General features: G+C 40.2%; 3 protein-coding genes across 7 annotated transcripts; all 3 read left to right on the top strand.

Annotated features, from left to right (window-relative positions):
• Positions 1 to 675: 675 nt before the first annotated feature.
• Positions 676 to 12,350, top strand: sp100.1 (SP110 nuclear antigen, tandem duplicate 1). 4 transcript variants are annotated; one of them, XM_063904645.1, is made up of 16 exons: positions 676 to 1,058; positions 2,667 to 2,841; positions 3,040 to 3,258; positions 3,372 to 3,491; positions 5,791 to 5,924; positions 6,038 to 6,082; positions 6,180 to 6,213; positions 6,315 to 6,380; positions 7,164 to 7,293; positions 7,405 to 7,540; positions 7,902 to 7,970; positions 8,043 to 8,191; positions 8,690 to 8,804; positions 8,891 to 8,965; positions 9,566 to 9,703; positions 9,829 to 12,350. In XM_063904645.1, the coding sequence occupies exons 1-16, from the start codon at positions 915 to 917 to the stop codon at positions 9,925 to 9,927; spliced, it is 1,848 nt and encodes a 615-aa protein (XP_063760715.1). In that variant the 5' UTR covers positions 676 to 914; the 3' UTR covers positions 9,928 to 12,350. The 4 variants fall into 4 exon arrangements, 2 of the variants coding, with proteins under 2 accessions (XP_063760715.1, XP_063760714.1); XM_063904644.1 differs by having other exon boundaries at positions 9,563 to 9,703; XR_010167693.1 differs by lacking the exon at positions 8,690 to 8,804.
• Positions 12,351 to 12,942: 592 nt separating this feature from the next.
• LOC134877613 (uncharacterized) lies at positions 12,943 to 17,289 on the top strand. Of its 2 annotated transcripts, XM_063903175.1 has the most exons (5): positions 12,963 to 13,080; positions 13,199 to 13,396; positions 14,272 to 14,340; positions 15,075 to 15,367; positions 15,558 to 17,289. In XM_063903175.1, exons 2-5 carry the CDS (start codon positions 13,201 to 13,203, stop codon positions 16,434 to 16,436), a joined length of 1,437 nt encoding a protein of 478 aa, XP_063759245.1. In that variant the 5' UTR covers positions 12,963 to 13,080; positions 13,199 to 13,200; the 3' UTR covers positions 16,437 to 17,289. The 2 variants fall into 2 exon arrangements, with proteins under 2 accessions (XP_063759246.1, XP_063759245.1); XM_063903176.1 differs by having other exon boundaries at positions 12,943 to 13,396.
• A 413-nt stretch (positions 17,290 to 17,702) lies between these two features.
• Positions 17,703 to 22,181, top strand: LOC134877954 (GTPase IMAP family member 7-like). The gene is made up of 3 exons (XM_063903661.1): positions 17,703 to 17,724; positions 19,310 to 19,471; positions 20,285 to 22,181. Exons 2-3 carry the CDS (start codon positions 19,405 to 19,407, stop codon positions 21,280 to 21,282), a joined length of 1,065 nt encoding a protein of 354 aa, XP_063759731.1. The 5' UTR covers positions 17,703 to 17,724; positions 19,310 to 19,404; the 3' UTR covers positions 21,283 to 22,181.
• The last annotated feature ends 584 nt before the right edge of the window (positions 22,182 to 22,765 follow it).

Below are 22,765 nucleotides of genomic sequence, written 5' to 3'. Positions count from 1 at the left end.
ATTTGATAACTTTTATAACAAAACGAGACAACGACGATGAAATGTCCCAAGAATAAATATTATTGATACTCTTTTTTACTATAAAGAATATGTGCTTTAGGGCGGCAGTGGCTTTGTCTGTAAGGGCTTTGACTGGGGTCAAAAGGGTCGCCGGTTCACGTCCCGACCGGACCAAAAAAAAAATGGAGTGAGCTGGTAGCTGGAGAGGTGCGAGCTCTCCTCCTGAGCCACTGCTGAGGTGCCCGTGAGCAAGGCACCAAACCCTGTGTGGTTGTGCTTGTGCATTCCTATATCATCTGTGCATGTATCCTTCCTGTGTGTAAACACCACAGAGTGGGGAACGCAATTTCCCTGTAAGGGGATGAATAAAATATATCTTCTTCGTCTTCTAGACAGAAAGGTGTAAGTTCACAGAGATATGAGATTAACATTCTTTTGACATTCAAAACTCCCTTTAATAATCAAATTAAGTTTGGTTAGTAGCATCATTTAAAATAAAACATATTTTCACATGTCTTCTGCAGTTAAAATAATAACAATATCAAGTGGATGATGCCCTCTGCTGTCAGTAACCGGAAGTGCAATTATCTGTCAAAATAAAAAACTAGTTTCACTTTCCAAACGTCAGCCAAAGAGAGGGTGGGTTCTGCTGAAAGGAGGAACTGAGAAAACATTTGTGGGCAGACAGAGGAAACAAGCTCCGCGAATGAATTGCTTCCATTTTAAATCTCTACTTGATTTCAAACCTCCAACAAAATAGTCCATGGAGAAGTTTTCTCATGCGCATCTCTAAGTGTCAGTGTGCAAATCACGTGCATCGGATCAGTTTACGCACAGGGAATTCACTTTAACCATAGTTTGGATGTGGAGCAGTATTGGTGTCTCTTTGCGTTTCGCGGCCGTGACTGTCTCTGATGGACGTGCTGTTTTGGCTGGACGATGAGGCTCTCCTGCAGTTTTTCCACCGACATAAAACGGAAATGTCCTGCATGGAGGACCCGCACATCTTTCTCAACCAGCTCCGGGACCACGACCTGGTGCTGGAGGACACGTACAAGGTGAGGTGCTGGAGTGGAAACGTTGTTGTTGTTGTTGCTGTTGTTAACCTATTCACACGTCCTCACACACTTCCGGTTTGAATGAAATGCCCGTAGGTGTGAGCGCGGGAAAGAAATGCATGAGTAGGCAAAACAATTCTGCGTCTCTGCGAAACGGGGTCAATTAGGCATAGCTGTCAAAAGGCCCACATTTTGGACTCAGATTGTCTGTCCACTCCACTTATTCAGATTTGTTCCGAACAGTATTTTTAACAATTATTTTATTTAAATGATGTAGGCCTAATTTTGATATGTTTTCGGCCGACTATGCAAATGTAATTTAATTACTTTGCAAATGGCATTTGAATAAGGTTTGGTTCTTTTCTACTTTATTTTTCGTGCCATCTTTACAGGGCCGTACAAAGGGTTTTTGGACTTAGGACTAATATTGAGTTATTAATAGGCGTTTCTGGCCCCCTGTAACCCAAGTGTGCCGGTGGTCCCCTAAAATGTGCATTTAGAGGTGTTAGGAGAACAGTACAAAAAAAACCAAAAACGTGTCTGTGTGTGCAGCATATGAATGTTCTGCCAATCAGGTTAACTCATTTTAACATCTATTAAACCCAGACTGAATGGAAGCATTTCAGCTTTATCTGTCAACCATTGGGTGGATGAAATGAATGTTAGCATACATAGGTATAATTATTTTAAAATAACCCCAACCCCTGCTTTAAGGGTCAATGCTAACATTGGGATCAGATGACCAAGAAATATATCCTGCTGTTGTAAGTAAAAAAAAGTCACCCCATCAAATTCAATTAATTTTTGTAATAATACAACTTTTCCAATCTACACCTAAAAAAATATATCTTAGTTGGGATCTCAATCTAAGCTCTGTCATGTTATTTTATTACAGAATGAAGATCTATTGAATAAAGTCAAACAACTTCTCTGGTTTAAGATGTTTATTCAAAAGGCAGTGAAGTAACACCTCCCTTCATATAGGGTTCCGCCCCTATATCTACACAGTTTGTTGTGGCTGAGAGAAGGACCATCTGAAGGGAGTTGTGGGGCATATTTTCTTTGGACATCATCAAATAAAATGTCTTTCTGGTGCTTAACTTTTAGTTTAATCCTTCAATGTCACCTAGAGCAATTAGCTGGGTTTGAATCATTTCCAATTCAGTTTTCATACCAAATCCAGTGTAATAGCAATTGTTTAGTTTAATTAAATGAACTATATAAGATTAGCCAAACATGGAGTTCTTTATTTAAACAAACTCATCTTCTTTTTGACCAGAATAACAGGTTGAATCATCTTGCCCTTCCATTGATAATTGGGACTGTCCCTTTAGGAGGAATTGACCTCGACTTTGTTCTTTAGAGAGGGCTGTGCTTGTGTTTGGATACATGGATTGCAGCAACAACCACACAGTATCAGGATAGTTGATCACATTAAGATTTGGATTATACTTTTAGCAGTAAACGGACTCCACGGCTCTCTTACTTTTTAAAATGTGGTGGCACTGGTATCTGGCTAAAACTCAATCTGCACACTGAGTGTATTTTCAATTCTATTGTGGAGTTATTAAACCCCTTATTTTCTCCAATGGTTTTATGCGTCTGCAGGTGGTGAGCCACATGAGGAGTAAAAATAACATACAGAAAGGTCTTTACAAGATTCTGGACTATTTGGAGAGGAAGCAACGACAGGACATCAGAACGTTCTGGAGCTGCGTCTTCACGGAAACCATGTTGAACAAGTACCCCAACCTGCGACTGCTGAGAAACCGCCTCAAGGACGGTCAGACGACGTCTTTATTATGGTCATTAGTGGTGTTAATGATTGCGTAATTATTGGCGAAATTGGCTGAGGCTGCACTTTGACAATGAAGATGGGAAGACCTGGATTCATTATTAAAGTTTATAAAATAAGACGTGTTTTCTCATCACTTTTTTACTCTCCTTTTTCCGTTATTAACTATTTCCATTGCAATTGCAGGGCCATTTGAATTTGAAGTACAGGGGTCTGAGAATTCAAAAACAGAGGAGGCAGATAAAGGGAAAAGGAAGAATGTTTCAGAAGATGAAGAGGAAGAGGGAAAGCAAAAGAGCTCTGTTAAAAAGAAGAGAAAACTGAGAAATAGGGACGAAGAGGAGGATCAGCCCGGTCCATCATCTCGGGTGACTCCGAGGAAAAGTTCTAAGAAATTACACTTCTGTAAGTCCACTCGTGCTTTCATTTGTAAACATTACTGTATATTACTTAGGAGTTCCCCTGCTGAAAAGTAACTTGTAAAGTAAACTGTTTCTTTCGTTCTTTTTATTTTCCAGCCTCTCCCCTGAAGAAGGGAGAGAAGAACGACATTTGGACCTGGGCCCTTTATAAGTCGCAGCTGCCGGTGACCTGTGGAGGCAAAGAGGGGATTCTGAGCAGACGAAGACTGGCTAATGGTGAGCAGAATTTAAATACCTGAAGTGTGGGATCATGAATCATCCTTGTCTTCTCTAATATGGAAATCAAAACATAAAAAAATAGTGAATTGGGACCAGACTTAGAGATCTTTAATCACAATGTAATTTAAGATTAAGATTAAGATTCAACTTTATTGTCATTGCACAGAGTACAAGGACAACGAAATGCGGTCTCTGCATTTGACCCATCCTAGTGTTAGGAGCAGTGGGCTGCCATTATGTACGGCACCCGGGGAGCAGTGTAGGTAACCAGTGTCTTGCTCAGGGACACCACGGTGGCACTTGGTCTTTCTGGGACTTGAACTGGTGACCTTCCAGTTCCCAGGCCAAGCCCCTATGGACTTCGCCACCACCGCCCTAAATTAATTTCTGATGTAAAGTGAAACTTCTCCAATCTCATTCTGACAGGATATAGAAATAAAAACACGTTGTCATCAAGAATTTATTAAACAAGAAATATGTGTGGGGAAAATATTCTCGAAAGAAAAGACGAGACTTATTCCAGATTTAACTATGAGCACATTTTCACCTGCCGTCCCTGAAAAGCTGCACATATAACAGTCACGCCTCAAATGACACAGTCGACAAACTGATAACATTTTCAAGATACTGTACTTTGTGTATGCAACCTTTGATAAGGGCCAATTCTAACCATGGCTGCTACATTTCAGTTTGTTGTTTGTCGGACTCCTTTCTGTTTTTCTGCAACAGAGGGACATCACTATGTAACATCTGGTACTCAGCACGCTGCACAATAATTCATTTGATGAGATATGGTTCAGTTAAACAACAACTAAATCACAGCTAGGTCATAGATCAAAACGTGCCAAATGTACTGTTAGACATTAAAGGGCCCTGTTATTGGTTTTCTTTCCTGTGGTGTTTTAGAGGATTTTGTGCATGTAAATGTTCTGCAAAGGCTAATATCCCAAAGTCCCCCGTCTCAAACACCTCAATTGGACTCCTTTGTGAACAAAGTGACATCACTATGTAACACTTGCTGTTCTATTGGCTAGTGCTCCAACAAATTGAACATGATACACTAAGGGGCGGGACATCTCTTAGCAGTTGACCGATCACAACAGAGCTGGCTAGCTAACCAATCAGAGCAGGCTGGGCTCTGGTTTCAGACAGGGGGTGAAAAGAGGAGCTGCAGCACAGGCAGTATGAGAAAAATAAAGAGCTTTTTGAACATTAAAGCATGGAGACATGTCCCAGCAGAGGCACTAAACACAAATATGAACGTGAAAATGAGCATAACCCTCTGAGACCCACAATAGGACATTTGTGTTTTTGCATATTTTTGTTTTTTGCCTTGTAAATAATCAAGTTTTACACATCTCAGAAATCAGCAGAACCTCAGCTTATGTTATATGGCACTCATTGAAGACTTCTATGCACTATAATAGCGGATATTTAGCTATAAGGAATCTAAAAACGCACCTTGAATTCTTTGCTTATTTGATTAAACCATAATATATGTAAAAAAAAACACTCAACACAGAAAGCTGCACACATTTGTCGGGATTGTGCCAGAAGTGATTAGAAGCCTCTAACTTCTTCTTTTCATGAGTTAGGCCCATTCTTTTGGGCAGTGTCAACGGCCGTTTTTTTGCCAGGAATTTTTCTCCTCCTATGTCTAAACATGATGCATATCCTGGCAGTTCCTGTCCACAATCACACACCTGGCATGCTTTGCACCAGAATGGGGTATTCATGGGAGTATTGTGTCTCACAGCACACATTTCCCCGTGTAGAATATAGCTCTCTAGTTTAAGAGAGAAAACGCATGTCTCTAGCTCAAACTGCTGAGAAGTTATGACGCTTTGATATTTGGTTAATATTTCCTCTTAAAAAATCACAGTCGATTTAATGTTGGCCAGACGGGTTGCCAGATGGGTTGCTCGGCGGTGGTGGCGAAGTCCATAGGGGCTTGGCCTGGGAACTGGAAGGTCACCAGTTCAAGTCCCCGAAAGACCAAGTGCCACCGTGGTGTCCCTGAGCAAGACACTGGTTACCTACACTGCTCCCCAGGCGCCGTACATAATGGCAGCCCACTGCTCCTAACACTAGGATGGGTCAAATGCAGAGACCACATTTCGTTGTCCTAGTACTTGTACTCTGTGCAATGACAATAAAGTTGAATCTTCAATATCCATTTTACTGTGCCATGAGGGGAAAGTGAAAGTGCATGTTTTAAGTTTAGATGGAAATATTGTTCAATGTTTGATAAATAATGATTGACTTTAACCCACCCTCAATCCTCTTTATGTCTCAGGGGAGAAGTGCATCGTTGTTGGGAGAGAGTGGTTTTCTCCCAGTGAATTTGAGAAGTTTGCAGGCAGGGAAAGATCCAGGAACTGGAAGTCCAGCATTCGATGTAGGGACACCACTCTGGGAAAACTTATACAGGTTTGTTCAACTTGAATTTGACAGCTTGAATTTCTTTACTATTGGAAATGTAGTAACACCTCTTAAGATCGCAGATTGATTTCTGTTATTTTATTTTGGGAACTTCACTGCAGGCGGGTCACCTGGAAGCAGCAAAGTACAAAGGAGGGTGTAAAAAGGTAATAAGAAAATCTGTTGTAAATACATATACTGACTTCTCTGGTTTCAGTGATCTGAACTTAATAATATTCCTTTTGTTCTTACTTCTGAACCAAGAAATGCCTGTTCCCGTCTGAGGATGAAAACACAGGTTTGTTGCTAACGGTGTAGATCTAATTGGTTTTAATATCTTAAGTCGGCATGTATGCAAGCAATGAAAAACAAAACCTATTCACCGTTTTCCTTATTTAGTGTCTGAGGAACAAGAAGATGATGAAGACGAGGACTCAGACGAAGAAAGTTCCAGAGATATTACAGGTACTGCTTTCCACAGAGTTATATATCGGGGTGAAACTATTTAATAATGGTAGCTGTCTGTCGCCATCTTGGCTTTTTTGGTAGCAAAGGCTAACTAACATTTTTGCATGCACAGTAAATATTTCTTCACTATGATAGCTGTCAAACAGAAACTCTCACTTATTTTAAGAATGCACGTAACCAACTAAAAGGAGCTTCTCAAATAATCGGGAAATGCTGCTGTAATAACAATGAATCATCAGCTTAATGTCGTCGGGTTTATTTGAGTTTTTCTGTCCTTCTCTGTGTCAAATGTCCTACTTTGGTCTGCCGTACGTAGCTGACGGACCAACTCGCACTTGCGCAGTGCAAATCGGGTAGTCGCATAACTTACCAGCTACGTGGTGCATCCATAGTTCACGTTACCTTTTATCATATCATTTGGGATGCTAAATTTAGACTAGCAAAAACATGATTGGTGTTCACTGCTAAACTGACTTGTATGTCAACCAGCTAAGCTAACAAGCCAGGTATGGTAAGTGCAGACATTGATTACCATACAAATACCGTACAACATATAAATAGGATAACACTAGGATTATTTTTGTAGAAGACTGTAACCATGTATTATTTTGGTTGTAACCATATCCATTTAAACTGGGGGCTCTATGGATATCGAATCCCTTTTAGAGCCTCAAGTGGCCCTTTGAAGAAATACAGTTTTTGGCACTTCTGTAATGGCTGAGGCTTGACCCTATCACAATATCATAGCAATCGTTGGATTAATCCTACTGTCAATTACAGCTGAAGAAGGAGAGACAGAGGAAGAGATCGAGGAAGAGACAGAGGCCAGCACTGACAGTAGCAGGAAGGTTTTCAAAGTCACATGTGGACCTTTAGTTGGGACCTTACACGAAAGACGATTTGCATCAGGTAGCTATATCTGACTGAACACAGAAGCTTAATATCTGTAATGAAATTATTCCATTATACCTGACCCGCTGAATCAAGCATGATGTGTCTCCTTGAAACTTTTCACTGCCAGGATCTTAGGGAAGAGTATTCGTACTGACACCGGATGGATGACCCCAAAAACGTTCATGCTGGAGGCATGTCCAACATATTTGTACTGGAAGAAAGAAATCAAGTGTGAAGGGAAACCACTCTGTGATCTCATAATGGTAAACTTGTAATGGTGCATCCTTGTGACTTTGAAAAAACGTGTTATCTTTAAATGGGACATATTCTGCTAATGTCCAGGTTGATATTTGTATTTCTGTCTCTACTGGGACATGTCTCCATGCTTTAATGTTCAAAAAGCTCTTTATTTTCCTCATCCTGCCTGTGCTGCAGCACCTCTTTTCACCCTCTGTCTGAAACCAGAGCCCAGTCAGCTCTGATTGGTTATCTGGCCGGCTCTTTTGTGATGTTCAGAGCAAATCTTCAGTTCCAAAAATGTACCTGCAGCCAGGAAGGCAATGAGCTTTTGAGAGACTGACGGGCTTTAGTCATTGAAGAGAATGTTTATTTGTCTTTTTTCAGGCAAAGCTCTTACTGATCCACGCAGTGCGATGTGATTGCAGACTGTGCAAACCAGGAAGTGAGGATCTGGTAAGTTTTTTAATCAGTCAGGGATCTTCTGTAGTGTAATTCTACTGGTTGTTTACATATCTTTCTTGGCAGGATGATGAGAAAAACGATGATGAGTGTTTCATCTGTAAAACTAAGGAGGGAGAGGAAGGAGAGTTTATGGATTTGGTGGAGTGTGATTTCTGCCCTCGATCCTTCCATAAGAAATGCCACCTTCCTCATATAGAAGACAACATTATAGGGTGAGCTATGAATCTAAATGTAAGACAACCAAGAACAAAAAATGGTTCTGTTTGTCCTCTTGAATCTCGGTCAATACTTGATTGTGATTGGCTGAAGAGTGTCCATTTCTGTGTCCATTGTTTTCTTATTAAGGACATAGAAGCTGGCTGTATCTTGAATACAGTAGCAACTATAGCAATGTGTGTGTGTTTTGGCCTCGAAAACAGACATCAATATAAGAATTTATACTCAAATTGAACTGGAGAATTATTAGTGAATTCAATACGTTACACCGTATTTGAATCCAAGTCACCTAATCTACTTTTTACTTTACATGTGAAACTAACTATATAATCCAAGCTTATAAATTGTCTACCGACGGAAATGTTGCGTTACATAGTTATACGTCATGTGGATCACACATTTAAAGAGGGATCCATGTTATATACTGTTGAAGATTGATAATTGTCTGACCCTACATGTATGTATATTATGTGTTTCGATGTGTGTATGAGCAGCGATAGAAACGAATGGATGTGTACGTTCTGTGTGTACAAGGCCAATAAACGCCTTTTCAACCGAAGGATGGAAAGACAAGCAGCCTTGTCTCGCCAAATATCACAACGACTGCTGGTGAGCGCACTCTGTGACTCAGTCTTTTCATCGTCGTGTCTTGTTTTCTGTTAAACTCATCCCCCCTGTTTTTCTTACATCCACAGCATTGCCAATACCTCCTTCTGTGTCTGCGCGGTGCTGATGAGGATCACATATTTGCATACAACCCACGTGATAGTGTAAGTCTTTTCTTTTGCTATTCCAATGATTCGATTTAAAGCATAGAAAGACTACTTTATGATCTGGTTACTGGAGGACTATCTTCTGGTCTTTTGTGAATCTGGGATAAGATAAATGTGTTGCAGACTTTTAAGGGACATATTATGCTCATTTTCAGGTTCATAATTGTATTTACTGTCCTACTGGGACATGTCAAAAAGCTCTTTATTTTTCTCATACTGCCTGTGCTGCAGCACCTCTTTTCACCCTCTGTCTGAAACCAGAGCCCAGTCTGCTCTGATTGGTTAGCTGGCCGGCTCTGTTGTGATTAGGCAACCGCTTAAAGATGTCCGTCCTCTTAGCTTGAAACGTAACATGTGCTGGAACGCTACCCAGTAGAAGCAATAGCGTTACATAGTGATGCCACTATGTTACGGAAGTATTCAAAGAAATCCAATGGAAGCATATGAAGGGGAAATGTGTGTAACAGAAGCTCCATCTGGAGGGAACTTTGGGATTTCAGTAGCTGCAGACCATTTACATGCACAGAAACCTGTATAACACACTACAGTAAAGGGATGATATGGCCTCTTTAATTAATTTCGACTGTCTGCCAGCAGTTGGACCGCTTCTTGTCTTTGATCAGCAAGCCGATGTCCAATGTGTCAGACAAACTCCAGAAGAAGCTCTACCAGACTGTGGGAGACTTTGTGACCGACGTCCAGCTCATTTTCTCCAACTGTGCTTCATACTACCAAGTAAGACACAGTGTCGTTGACAAGCTCTACACGAACTGCAGGGTTTAAAACAGTCAAATATCAAAGTAAAGATTCCGTTATTAGGACATATTTTAGTGAAAAGGTCTGTTGTTTTTCTCTTGCAGGGCAATGCTGGATACCTTGCCAGTGGAAACAGACTGGAGGAGTTATTTAACGAGGAATTTAATAGTGTGTTCAACATCACTGAGCAAGCTGTTGGCTGAAAAACAGAGTTCCTTTTTTTAATGGATACTGGGAAAAGGTTAAAAACATATGTAAACAACGCTGTGGTGCATATCTTTTGGATATATCCCTTGTATGTGGATAAAAAACAAGGAGGAGAAAATGGACCCTTACTTGATTTAAGTCAGGGAAAACGTATCACATTCCCCTAGCGTGCTTTTTAAATAATATTGAATTTCAAAGTGTAAACTTACGGATTTACTGGCGATGGACAGAAGGTCATGTCACTTGAGTCAGCGTTGCCTTCTTTGTATATACAAATCCCATACCTCTGCTTGTGTTATGCTAGTAGCAGCTAATTGTGTAGCCTCGAGCAGCTACTAGCATAATCTCCGACCTTATGTTGTGTTCCAGTCAAAGTCGAAGGTAAGAAACTTTTCCGGTTAAAGTTTGTAAGTTCCTACGTTTTTTCAGCTGCAGTATGCATTTACTGTTTTAACCAAATAACTTGTATACAGTCCAGATGACTTTCAAAGATTGTTCACATTAACCAGCTACCTTGTTTCATTGGTGACCTACTCTGACATTCATTTACTATGAGATAGTACGATTTTTTATCATTGACTACAGGTAAATGTATTATATTATTAGCTTTTAGGACAATCATTTTTGAGCTTTTTAAATATTACCCTCTGTAATAAAGTCACCAGGTTGTTCAGTTCAAGGAAGACACATGTGTGAAGGTGTGTATCTTCCCGTATTTAGCCTCTCGCGAACGCTTTAATTGGTCTGCCTATAGCCGCAACATAGCCGAAACACATAGACCCCAAATCTGGCTCCTACACTCATGAAGAGGTAAAGTGTTGTACATCACTATCTTTTCTTGTGTTTTGAATATGCATGATTTTATAGAGCGCCACAGGGATGACGCATTTTTTGTAGGCCAACCCGGAAGTAAGCTGCGCATGGGTTCCCTCGACAAAAAAGCAATGCAATTTCTCCAGAGGATTTTTGAATATTGTAAAAAAAAATAAGATCTGTGGGAAACGAACCTGTTTGATAAATGCACGTTTTGTTCAGACGGATAATCTCCACATGTTTACCCGAATTTTATAATTTTCGAATCATAAATCTAATCGCCAGAAGCAAAATGCTAACGTTATGCTATAAACGAACTACAGAGGAGTGCAGCAGGGTCGCAGGACTTCAACGTCACGCGAACTTAAGATCGTTTCAACTGACTTTCGGGCGCCTGCATATTTTTAACAAAGCTTTTCCTTTTAGCCACACTGAGTTTAACTATACGTGTTTCAAGCAGAACAGCGGCAAACAAACTGAGCAGGAGTGTTTAGGTGTTCGGCGTAATGACGTACAACGTGCTCGACAACTTCTGTAGTCCTATTCAGCTACTTGTTAACAACCATCGTTTTTCACTGCTGATGTATTTAATGTCGTAGAACAAAACGTGACATGTCTCTTTAAAATTGCGTCAACCACAGACCTTATTTCGAGCTATTTTCAAAATCCTATGGAGAAATCCCATTGACTCTGAGAATAGAGATGGGTCGTTCGTGAACGAATCAGTTCGAACAAACGACTCTTTGAAACGAACGAACTGACCTGATTCGTCGATTCACCTTCCTCTCGTTCGTTCGTTCGTTCGTTCGTTCGTTCTCCAACGGACTAGTCGCTGTGCCAATCGTATGCTGTTGTCTGTTGAGTCTAGGACGCCCTCGTTGAATTTTAGCCAACGAAAGACAGGAATGCTTCTCGTTTATTCCTCTCTAGTCGCTCATCAGTCATCAATCAGTCGTTTCATCAATATAATCTTTCTGCCAAGCTTTTAAATGTTTGTCGGCATATTGAGTCGTTATTTCTTTAGTAGCTCTTGCTGAGAGAGAATTTTAAAAAAGTAAGACAATAAATCCGCGGATCAGTCTAGTCTACTCTGCTAGTATTTATTTACCTTCAATAAATGTCAAGGTGAATATACACATTAGCCACTGTTGTGTTGTCTAAAAGTACACATAATCATGAAGTTGCAGCTATGTATTTGCCTTGAACTACGGTGTTGTGTTGACTGTTTCCACGATCGTTTGCGAACGAGGAGCTGAGAACCGTGCATTCCATGATTCCCCGCTGAATGACGTTGTACCGGAAACGCGACTGAACGAACGAACGATTCTGAACGATTCTTCTTGGCGAACTGAATCCCGGAAAAGAATCATGAAATCCATCTCTATCTGAGACGAGGGAACCGGAAGTTTTAAATGCTAACTCACTTCCGGGTTTTAGGACTCGTTCCGGCGGCACTCTACTGTAACAAAGTTTAACTCAAAACATTTTTTAAAAGAATAATCATGTTGGGATAAGATGGTTTGAAAATGAATGAATTATTAATGTATGTTTTGTAAAATATTTCAACTTTGTATTAATTTGCAAATAAAGTATTTATTCGTGTAAATGTTTTATGATATATTTTTATTCAATGCTACCTCATAATTCTACTCAAGTAAACATTTTTACGCCTATATTGAATGAAAACAAAGCACATGGACACTAGTACTGACAGGTAATAAGAAAACTTGTAAAGCTTTATTTGAAATTACAATGAAAAGGAGGAAAATCTTTTCCAGTGTCTTCTTTTAAAGAGTAATAACATGATGGAACCGAAGGGTGTTTGTTCCTTCTATATTTACACTGTATTCTGAGTGTGCAAATAACCCTAACTCATTTGTTAGTTAGCATGATAATCAGAAAACCGTATTCCTCCCACAGAGGAGGAATGTACTACATTGTTACAGCAGATAAAGAGCCAAAGATAGCTTAATATTAATAAAAAAGCACAACATATCAAAGATCAAAAAGACACCATTTACAACTTAGAAAATGCACATCCGGTACCAACATTTCTTTGAGCAAATGTATACTCCCTAGTGTAAATGACAACTATGCTAAATCCCGATCATATTGTCCAGTTTTGAGCTTTACTGCCTCCATGCCCTGCGTGTGACGTCACTGTCACAGTTGCCAGCAGCAAATCTGCGCGGAGAGCTGCGCAGCCGCCCTGCGCATCCGTCAGCAGGGGTGGATAGCGCAGCCATTTCTCTGCCCCTCACGAAAAAAAAACCTACAGCGGGGTTTTGTGAGGGTCTTTCACTCAGATAACTTCCCCGACGTGCAGGAATCATGACGTAAGTAGCACATACCGAGGCGCAACTCGACCCGGGAGCTCCAAACTTTCTCCCAAATGTAACGCCTGCGCAGACGACACACACACGCTCGGTCTTTTTTTCTGTTGTTTTCCGTCAGAAATGGCGGGACATCTGCAAGGCGGCTGCAACGACATCGCCACCATGCATGTGAAAACAGAAACGCTGGATGAGAACACGTCTGCGCTGGTTCTAAGCAGCCGAGGCTCGCCTGCGCCCTGCGGAGATTCCGCATGCAGAGGGGGGGAGCAGACTGCAGAGGAGCCGGCTGACACCACCACTGCTCCGGTGCTGCTGTGTGAGTGCACACTGCTTTTTCACTGTGCTTTATCTGTGCTCTTTTTAATGCACAATTTATCAAATATAATTCAATACGGGGGGTTTTTCTTTAAGGGGACACTACAGGTAGATTCAGAATATTTTATTTATGCAAGGGGAAATGGGATTGGTGGCTCCCTTTTTAGAATAAAATAATATAGGCTATCATCGAGTATTTTTTTTAGAGACATACGAATTTAATGTAAAAATGTGCACTTTGAAATACACAAAATGAATAATGTATTTTAATTATAAATATGTAAATTAAAAAATATACAGTAGTGTATTAGTATATTTATAAAGACATTAATGATGAACACCAGATAATTGTTTGTAATGTAAAGTGTAATGCAAATCAAATATATTACTAAGTTGATTACTTACATTAAGATATATACTGGAAGTACATTATTAAATATGCAAATGAAGCAACATCATATATTAAATGTGTGCTAAATTGCAAACCTTTTATAACAGAAATATAATTTCATATTTTTTTTACGACAGAGTGATTTCCAAGATGTGTTTTTGTAAAAAACAAAAGAAAGTCCTTCAAAACTTCCCTAGTTTATTACTTTCATTACGACATTATTTGCTGTTAAACACATTTTGATGATTTAAATAGGAATCCACAAACGCAATAGACAAGTTTAGTGAACTAAACACCTAAATGTGTAATTTAGATTATGTATTTTCATTGCAATTGGGGGGAAAATAGCCGGAAACCTCAACATTTATAGAACCATGTGTTAGCCTGTAGTATCTCACCCTGAATGCAGATTAGCAAGTTACATCTTTTTAAAATCTTATATCGAGATGACGTTAATGTGCCTTTTATCTGCCCCCCCCCATTAGACCCGGTGAGTACAGACCGCTTCTTCACTACATCAGGGGACGGAAAGACGTACCTGAAGATAGCTCCAGGTGAGAGCTTCAGTGTGAGAGTATCATACCCTTTACTATTGGGATTGTTTGTCAAAATTAAATAACACCCACACTCTGAACAGCACACACACGCACAAGATGAGTCATCTGTGTAAGAAAATGATTACTGGACTGTTGTTGTGTTAACGAACCTATTTGTGATGAAAAAAGCGTTATGACACTTAAACCTATTTGGATTTCAAGCTTTTAAATGATGGTTTCTCAATCATCACTGACCTTTGACTCTGTTTTCAGATCTCAGAAATCTCATGAATAAGAGCTCTAAATATAATATGTATAAAGATGTTGGATAATCCAGTATACTTTGTTAAAGCCCTTCAAAAACAGGGTTCAAATCTTTCCTAAATCTCTCCACAACAGGAAGTATTCATGATTAAATAGGCAACAAAAAAATCATCTTAAGGTAATATTTATTTTATAATTAAAAACTAACTGTGGCACCGTATGTAGATTCTTACCCAAATGTTGAATTAAACTAAAAAAATTAATTACCTTTTTGCTGAAGTTGCTAATCCTGATTGGAGCAACGGAGAATGTGACATCACTTTTTCCATCTAAGCCCCGCCCACCTTACGCCAATCTAAATTGTATAACTTAAGCAGAATTTTTTACATTCCATATAAAGAAAAGGGTTAATGAAAGTGCGTTTTAAAAATATTTAATTCTTACATGTGCAATTGTTAATCTCCATTGTGTCCTCTCCTCTCCCCCAGCTTCAGGGATGCCTTCTGCTCCCTCAGAGAAGACGCTTCCCTCCGGCTCCGATTTCTCCTCCAAAGCAGTGCTGTGTCTGATCGAGGCGGTGGGGCGCCGCTGGGGCCTCTATGAGACCCGGGAACGCTCGCAGCTCTTCCAGAGTGTCCAGGAGGAGATGGCGTCCAAGGGCCACCTGCTTCCTGTCGAAAAGATCCGCCGCAAGTGGAACAACCTCATCGTCACTTACAAGAGGGTTAAAGACCGCAGCCGGGAGACGGGACATGCTAAAACTTCCTGGGAGTTCTTCGATGTAAGTGGTTTTCCTGTAGTGTGTTATATAGGTTTTTGTGCATGTAAATGGTCCTTTGGATTCCTTTGTTTAATTCCGTGACACATTGTATGTGATGAGCTAAGGAGTGGAACATCTGTGAGTGGTTGACCAATCACAACAGAGCCGGTCAGCTAACCATCTCTTTGTGTCGATCTTTTTTCCCCTCCAGTTGATGGACGCCACACTCTGCGACACCGTTGGCACTCAGACCATCAACAACAAACGACACAAAAGCGGGAACACCGTTTCCACGCTGCCTGGTCCTTTGGCCAAGATCGCTGCAAAACCACAGGCCACCACCACCACTACCAACACCATCATCAGCCCTAATGGGGACTTTGCCTCGAGTGGTGGTGTGGACTCAGTGGGTCAGGGAGCCATCAGCAGTCAGATCATCAGTACTGCTGCTGTCATCCCCTCAATGACCACCGTTAGCCCAACGAATGGTCCTGAGCTCAAACCCCTGATCGTCCTCAACAGTGACATTATTACAACCAGTATTCACCCAGCCACCATCGTGCCGTCCCCGTCTTTTATCTCCTCGCCTTGTTTCACAGAGACAGCTTCTTCTTCCCCTTCCTTTCTTGGCTCGACTAGCTACACGGACCTCAACACATCACGCTACGTCAGCCGTAAAGCTCCGTCGTTCTCATCAGGCGGCATACCCTTCCGTCTTAGCAATGCGCCACTCGGAAACACCCAGAATCTGCTCAGTCTTTCCTCCCCTTTCCCCGCTACTTCCTCCTGTCTCACTTCTTCCACGTCCTACGCATTATCCGCAACAAATGCGTCCATATCCGAAGGACAGAAAGGAAACGAGGACACGAGCAGCGCCGCTTTGTCCCAGGAGATTCTGCAGCGACAGGAGGAGCAGGACTACCTGGATCGAGTGGCTCGACGGCGAGTGGAAGCCAGGGAAAAGAGGCGCGAGAGGAGGGAAGTTCGAATGGCTGAGTCCCTCGGTAGGATAGCCACAGCCCTGGAGCTGCTCTCCTCCAAGCAGGACACAGTCATCGCCCTCCTGCAGAGACTGGCTGATCGGAAGTGATGGAGGGGGAAGGTTATCGTGACAAACCAAATCTTGCTGAAGAAATCCCTTCCAAGACTCTTCCACAAAAAGAGGGATTCCTGTCTCCAACTTTCCCTCACGTTTTCAACAAACAAACTCAAACAAAGTCTGCACTTTTAATGGACGTGCAATGACGTTGTGGAATAGTCCAAATTGCAGTCCATTATGCAGCTCTCACTCAATGCTGGCGCTTTAAATCCACAAATGATTGCCAATGTTTTTTCAAGTTTAGGTTCAAAGTCTTATCCTGGCTGTCAGTACTGGCGGTTCCATATGTACATTGAATTTGTTTTTGGTCCAAAAGTCCTTCCTTCAATACTGGCCAAAAACACAACGCTATTTGCTGTAAATATGAGAAAAGGATCCTGAACCCAGTGTGGATCTCGGATTGGATCTTCTTGCAAAACATTTTCAAAATGACCTAAATGTTTCGTCCACTCATTAAACTGAAATGGTTTCCCTGTAGATTTTTATCGGCGCGGTGATCCTTACATAAAAATAGTGAATTTTATACATGATGTTTAAAGCATGTGACTTTCATCTTAAAAAATAAACCAACACAAAAGAACAGATTAATGTTCAACCATGAATGCAATGTACATTAAGATTATTCTTCTTTTAGATATAAAACACATTTAATTGTGCCTTCATGCTTTCAATGTTTGTTTTCATTGTGCAGAAATTTGGACCTGTACACATTAACCCTTTAACTGTAGTGCCGGTATCCTGCCTTCATTACATTTCCTTTGCATCATCACATTCATTATGCCCTGCAGGAGCAGGACGGGGAACTGGAGAGTGGACCGATCCAAATAAAACAAGCTTTAAGAACTATATTCCTCAGAATCAGTCTGTCTATATTCAGAAGGTGTAAAACAGCCTTGACCTCGGGCCTGGTGCTGAGCAAGCAGACAAGGATAAGTATTATTTTTAACTCTGCTTTTAGATGTCCATACTATAAAGCGTTTGACAAATGAAGGAAGTTAACTTTATTCAATAGAATTCAGGCTGATTTAAAGACCGTTTTTTATTCTCGAAATTAAGGTTCACAGTAAATCGTCTGGTCACTTATTTTAGCTACATTTTGCAGCAGAATCTGAAAAACGCTGGGTTTTTTATGATTATTTTGTGCAAGGTGACTGTTGTTGTGATGCTGACCTCTGATGGTTTCATTAAGCATTAAAATGTGCCCTCTGGGCGGACCTTTAAAGTGAGCTGAACATTATCGAGGTGAGTCACTAAGTCAGTATCTGTACGGACAGCAGTGGTAAGACACTCTTGATTTTGTCTCTGTGGTTATTCTGGGGATTATTGAACACATTATAAGCTGTTAATTTCTACTGGTTTTTACTGCATTTTGTAAAAGGACATAATAAACAGCCTTACTGCTGTTTGTGTGTTTGCAATAGCCATGCCTGTATATCAGCATGTTGGGTTTATTCCTTCTCTAACTTTCCATGTATAAAATCCGGGAGGAAAATATTGATTTGATTCGCAGATTTTCAGCTTTTGAGATAATTTCACTTCAACTTTATATCAGACTCGCATTTAAAGTCAGTTAAAGCGCCAGGAAAGCAAAAATAAAGAGAAATACAAACAAGAACATTTAACAGATTTGGCTTTTGTCACCAATGGCCTCTGTTGGATGTAAAGTTTTCATCTTTCCTGCAGAAAAGACTGAAGTTTTGCAGTTGGAATTTGCTCAAAGGTGCCAATTCTATTTTTGTTTAGATCTCAACAACAAAATCAAACGGGTTAAGCAGGAGGAACCTGTCTCCTAGATGGGGTGTGATGATGTTATGTGGACTGAAAATAACTTATCGCATCAATCAATTCATTGTGCAAGTGTGGGAGGTTTGATGATCTGTATAGAAACAACAGCAACCGGTATTTCAGGCTTCTGGTAACGAGCTATTCTTAATTTAAAATCTGAAAATCTGAAATGTAACTTTAAAGCACCAACTGTAGGATAAGTACCAGAGATAGGAAGTAACTAAGTACATTTACTCAAGTACTGTATTTTACTATTTCTATTTTAATTGTATACTACTTCTACACTACAATTCAGAGGTAAATTGAGTACATTTACACCACTAAATGTATTTATCCCTTTAGTTGCTAGGCAGATTTGGATTAATGATGGTAAATATAATCAACTCTCAAATCAGACTTTAGTTCACCTGGAGTAAACCCAGCAGCTACCCTGCAGTATACAAAGCCATTCAAACTAGCTGCACCTTTACCAGCTCTGAGAACACTTCAATGATCAATAATTATAAAACATATCAGAGATATTATTCTGAAATGGACCAATCAAACAATGAGTACTTAGTAGTAGTATATTGATGCTCATACGTCTCTACTTTTACTCAAGCAACATTTTGATTGCTGGATTTCTACTTGTAAGAAAGTATTCCTACACTCTGGTACTTCTACTTTTACTGAAGTACAAGATCTGAGTACTCCTCCCACATCTGATAAGTAGAATAGATGTATACGGAAGAGGATTAAGGCCACATGAGAAAGAAATGTGAGGTGTGACCAGAAGTTCTCACTTTTATATCTGATTTAAAAAAAATCTGACTTTTTCTCTGAATTCTGAGATTAAAGTCAGAACTCAACAATTATTTGTACTTTTGGTCACAACCCAAACATTTTTTCTCATGTGGACCATAATCGAGGAACTTAATGTAGGAAGCCACATGTAAGGGTATGTTTCAGTGTTATGTTTGTATGCGTTGGCATTTCTTTACTTGGAGAACATTTACCACAACGTTGAACCTAAAAGCCTTTTAACTTTGACCCAGAGATCTGCCTTCATTACATTCCCTTTCGTTCTCCTTCCTTGGCAGCCTCAGCATTTAAGTGAAATCTACATCACGTTGAACTTCCCTTACCAAAGAATCATCTCAGCATCCAGAGAGTAAACACTGTAAACACTGACATCATGGAAGAGCTTGATTTATACTGCCAGGACATCATGCCAAGTGCTGAGCCTCAGGATCAGGGGAATTGTAAGTATGAAAATTAACTCATATATTTTAGCTGGTCTCTCTGTTTTCAGATATCTATAGACAAACGCAAAATCATTTAGAATAAACCAGTTTTATTTAAAAGGATTTAAGCTGACTTTTTGTCTTTTGACTTAAACTAAAGCCTGTAAGCAAACCTCATGCAAAACCTAAGCACACAAATCGATTTTGACCCATAAGTCAGGGGAATAATATTAAAATAATCAGTATAACATTTCATTGGCTGAATACCTAAAAAAAGAAATAACTATTCATTTTAAAATGTCATAGTGCTCACCTCTTGCACACCTGGTGTTATGGTGAATACACAGTGGTAGTAAATTACTCAAATAAAGTACTATACTTGTAGCACCATATAAAATACTTAAGTCTTTCAAGCTATACTTTATAATGTCTATTTCCTCTTTGGAACTTTGGGATTTTAGCCTTTGCAGACCAATGACATGCCTAAAAATGGATATAACACACTACAGGAAAGGAAAACCCACAAAAAGCAGAATAAGGCCCCTTTAAGGATGATATGGTCCCTACGATCCTGGGAAGAAATCCCCTATTTATGCTGAATAAACCATTTAAAACATGATGATAATATTAAGTATTTTAATATTGCTGTATTAGTACTATTACTGCAGTATAGGAAGTAAATAAGTCTTGCGTCACTGCTTATGAACCACCAATATAACCACTATTTAAACACTTGAGTAAAGCTAGCTGGGCTAAAACACAAATGTGTAAAGCTCTCAAAGCTAAGCAGATTGTGTCTTCTAAAATCTTTACCATTTGTTGAATTCACAGACATAGAGCCCTTGAGGATCATGCTTCTTGGGAAGAGTGGGGTCGGCAAGAGCTTGAGTGGGAACACCATCATCGGAAAACAGGTGTTTAAATCAGACATGAAGCTGAAGAGAGTCACTCGATTCTGTGAGGCAGGGAGTGGGACGGTAAAGGATGTCCCCGTGTCTGTGAAAGGGGAAAAAAAGGATGTGCCTGTCACTGTGATTGACACTCCTGGCCTTTTTGAGACAAACCGTGACAAGGAGGTTTTAGTGCGGGATATTCTGAAATGTGTCAAACTCCAGGAATCAGGACCTCACGTCTTTGTGTTGGTTGTCCCGGTTGGAAGGATGACTCAGGAAGATGAAGACACCAACTCCGTACTGGAGGAAATGTTCGGCCCAAATATTTGGGACTACACCATCGTGCTGTTCACCCATGGGGATCGTCTGGAAGGTAAAACGATAAACGGCGTCATCACCGAGAGTGACGAGAAACTCCAAACATTAATACGCAAGTGCAGCGGCGGCTTTCACGTCTTCGACAACAAGTCCCCGCAGGACCAGGACCAAGTGACCAGCTTCATCGAAAAGATCCAGACCTTGGTGGCCCTGAATGGAGGGAAATATTACAAAACAGATATGTATCCAAAGCAGGAGAGGAAGATAAGAGAAATACAGGAGAGGCTCCTGGCAGAGAGACATGATGACATATTAAAGGCTGAGGAACGAATGAGAGAGCATTTGAAGGGGCAAGACCTGGGAAAAAGGATCTCGGAGATGTGGAGAAAAGAAGAGAACAGAGCAAGAGAGGGTGCAGAGAAATACATGCGCACAAATTTCTACATCTGGATTTGCATTCTCTTCCTGGTAGGATTAGCACTGCTAGGTGTCTGGCTTCAGATGCCAGTGGTGTGGTGCCTGGCAATAGTTTTGATTGTGATTGTGATTTCCGTCCAGAAAGGGTTCGTTTTTCCAGCTGCATCAGGAGGACATCAGCAGCACTTTAAGAAAAAATAATAGGCCTTGGTGTGTTTTGAGATAGTGAAGCTCGTCCTGAATGAATCCACCCGATGAAGTCCTAACCCACTACACCACTCCCTTCACTGGTTACCAGTGGCTGCCCAAATCTGGGCTATTCCCTCACTGCGAGTAGGACCCAGAAACCGTTCAACAAAAAAACACACCTGTTTGCTATCCTGACTTCAAAAGGCTGTAACCACGTCCCTTTTGGCATCAGGACAGCAGGAAGTCTTCACATCTTCACCTTGGCTCCACACTGCCCTCATCAGCCCTCTATCTGCTTGGACAAAAAACCGATGCATGCCCAAAAAAAGGGGGCAGAGAATTATAAGATGAAACAAAAGGGGCACCACTTAAAAAGGACACACGGTATATGTTGTGTTTATTTACATATTCATAATCAGTGGGCTAATCAGTTCTTAAATCTCTAATAGATGTTTAATTATTGCTGTCGATTTTGTTTTCAGTCCTTTCATTTGTTTTTTATTTTCCCACTCCATTTTGCTATCACATATATACTTACATAAAGTTAGCTAACAATATATAATGTTTGAGGTGGTATTTCGTGTCAATAATGAGTATAAACATTTTAAAAAAGAACGACTAGGTGTTTAATCTGGGTATTGTAGGGTTATTAAGCAGTGTGCAATGTGACTATAAATATGATGGGATGGTGACCTCTAGTGGTTTCCTACCTGAATATGTGACTGCTGATTGGACCTGAAAAGTCAGTTTAAGCTGTCAGTCCGTCAGTTTCTGTTTCATTTCCTCTGGTTGGTCAGAGCAGCGGTAAGAGACTCTTTTCTGATTTCATTTTGTCAATGCTAATTCCGGTGATTGTTGAACAAGTTAAACATCAGTATATATACAAAATAAACAGACATAATTACATACAACTGTGTTTGGTGAACTGTGTTTTCTTTAAGATTCAAGAAGCTTTATTTATACCGACAGTTCAATACAAAGAAGGAAGGAGAAATATACACTCAAAATAACTAAACTAACTAAATATACATCAAATATTACTAAATATAAACTGAAATAACTGAGTATAAACTAAGTATAACTAAATATAAACTAAATGTATCAACAATAAGAGCAGCTTTGCAAATATGAAATAGTGAAATAGTTACAGTAACTACGTAGGTATATATACAATATACAACAATACGTATAGTGCAAATGGCAGTACAGTAATAAGACAACTAATAAAACTAAGCTGAATACTAATACTGAATACTAAATACTAAATAAAGTGACATGTGAAAGTGAAAGTAAAGTGAAATGACAGCATTGCGATGAAATAAAGTGTCACTGAGTCTCCAATGTTCCTCTAACGACCTGAGGTGATGAGTTAAAGAGTCTGATGGCCACAGGGAGAAAGGACTTCCTGTGGCGTTCTGTGGTACACCGGGGTGGAATGAGTCTATTGCTGAAGGTGCTTCGTTAAACTAGTCATAGAAGCAGTTATGCCTCATGA

Source organism: Eleginops maclovinus, chromosome 16, assembly GCF_036324505.1.
Source record: "Eleginops maclovinus isolate JMC-PN-2008 ecotype Puerto Natales chromosome 16, JC_Emac_rtc_rv5, whole genome shotgun sequence".
Classification (NCBI taxonomy): domain Eukaryota; kingdom Metazoa; phylum Chordata; class Actinopteri; order Perciformes; family Eleginopidae; genus Eleginops; species Eleginops maclovinus.
This window is presented reverse-complemented; position numbering and strand designations above follow the sequence as displayed.

What these genes read in the sequence shown, in the direction of transcription:
- LOC134877954 (XM_063903661.1), top strand. Translation starts at nt 19,405, where the DNA reads ATGGAAGAGCTTGATTTATACTGCCAGGACATCATGCCAAGTGCTGAG. An exon ending in GCCTCAGGATCAGGGGAATT is followed by an intron (nt 19,472 to 20,284) that starts GTAAGTATGAAA and finishes TTGAATTCACAG; the next exon opens with ACATAGAGCCCTTGAGGATC.
- sp100.1 (XM_063904644.1), top strand. Translation starts at nt 915, where the DNA reads ATGGACGTGCTGTTTTGGCTGGACGATGAGGCTCTCCTGCAGTTTTTC. An exon ending in GTCTGAGGATGAAAACACAG is followed by an intron (nt 6,214 to 6,314) that starts GTTTGTTGCTAA and finishes TTCCTTATTTAG; the next exon opens with TGTCTGAGGAACAAGAAGAT. An exon ending in ACTGTGCTTCATACTACCAA is followed by an intron (nt 9,704 to 9,828) that starts GTAAGACACAGT and finishes TTTCTCTTGCAG; the next exon opens with GGCAATGCTGGATACCTTGC.
- LOC134877613 (XM_063903176.1), top strand. Translation starts at nt 13,201, where the DNA reads ATGGCGGGACATCTGCAAGGCGGCTGCAACGACATCGCCACCATGCAT. An exon ending in CACTGCTCCGGTGCTGCTGT is followed by an intron (nt 13,397 to 14,271) that starts GTGAGTGCACAC and finishes CCCCCCCATTAG; the next exon opens with ACCCGGTGAGTACAGACCGC. An exon ending in CTTCCTGGGAGTTCTTCGAT is followed by an intron (nt 15,368 to 15,557) that starts GTAAGTGGTTTT and finishes TTTCCCCTCCAG; the next exon opens with TTGATGGACGCCACACTCTG.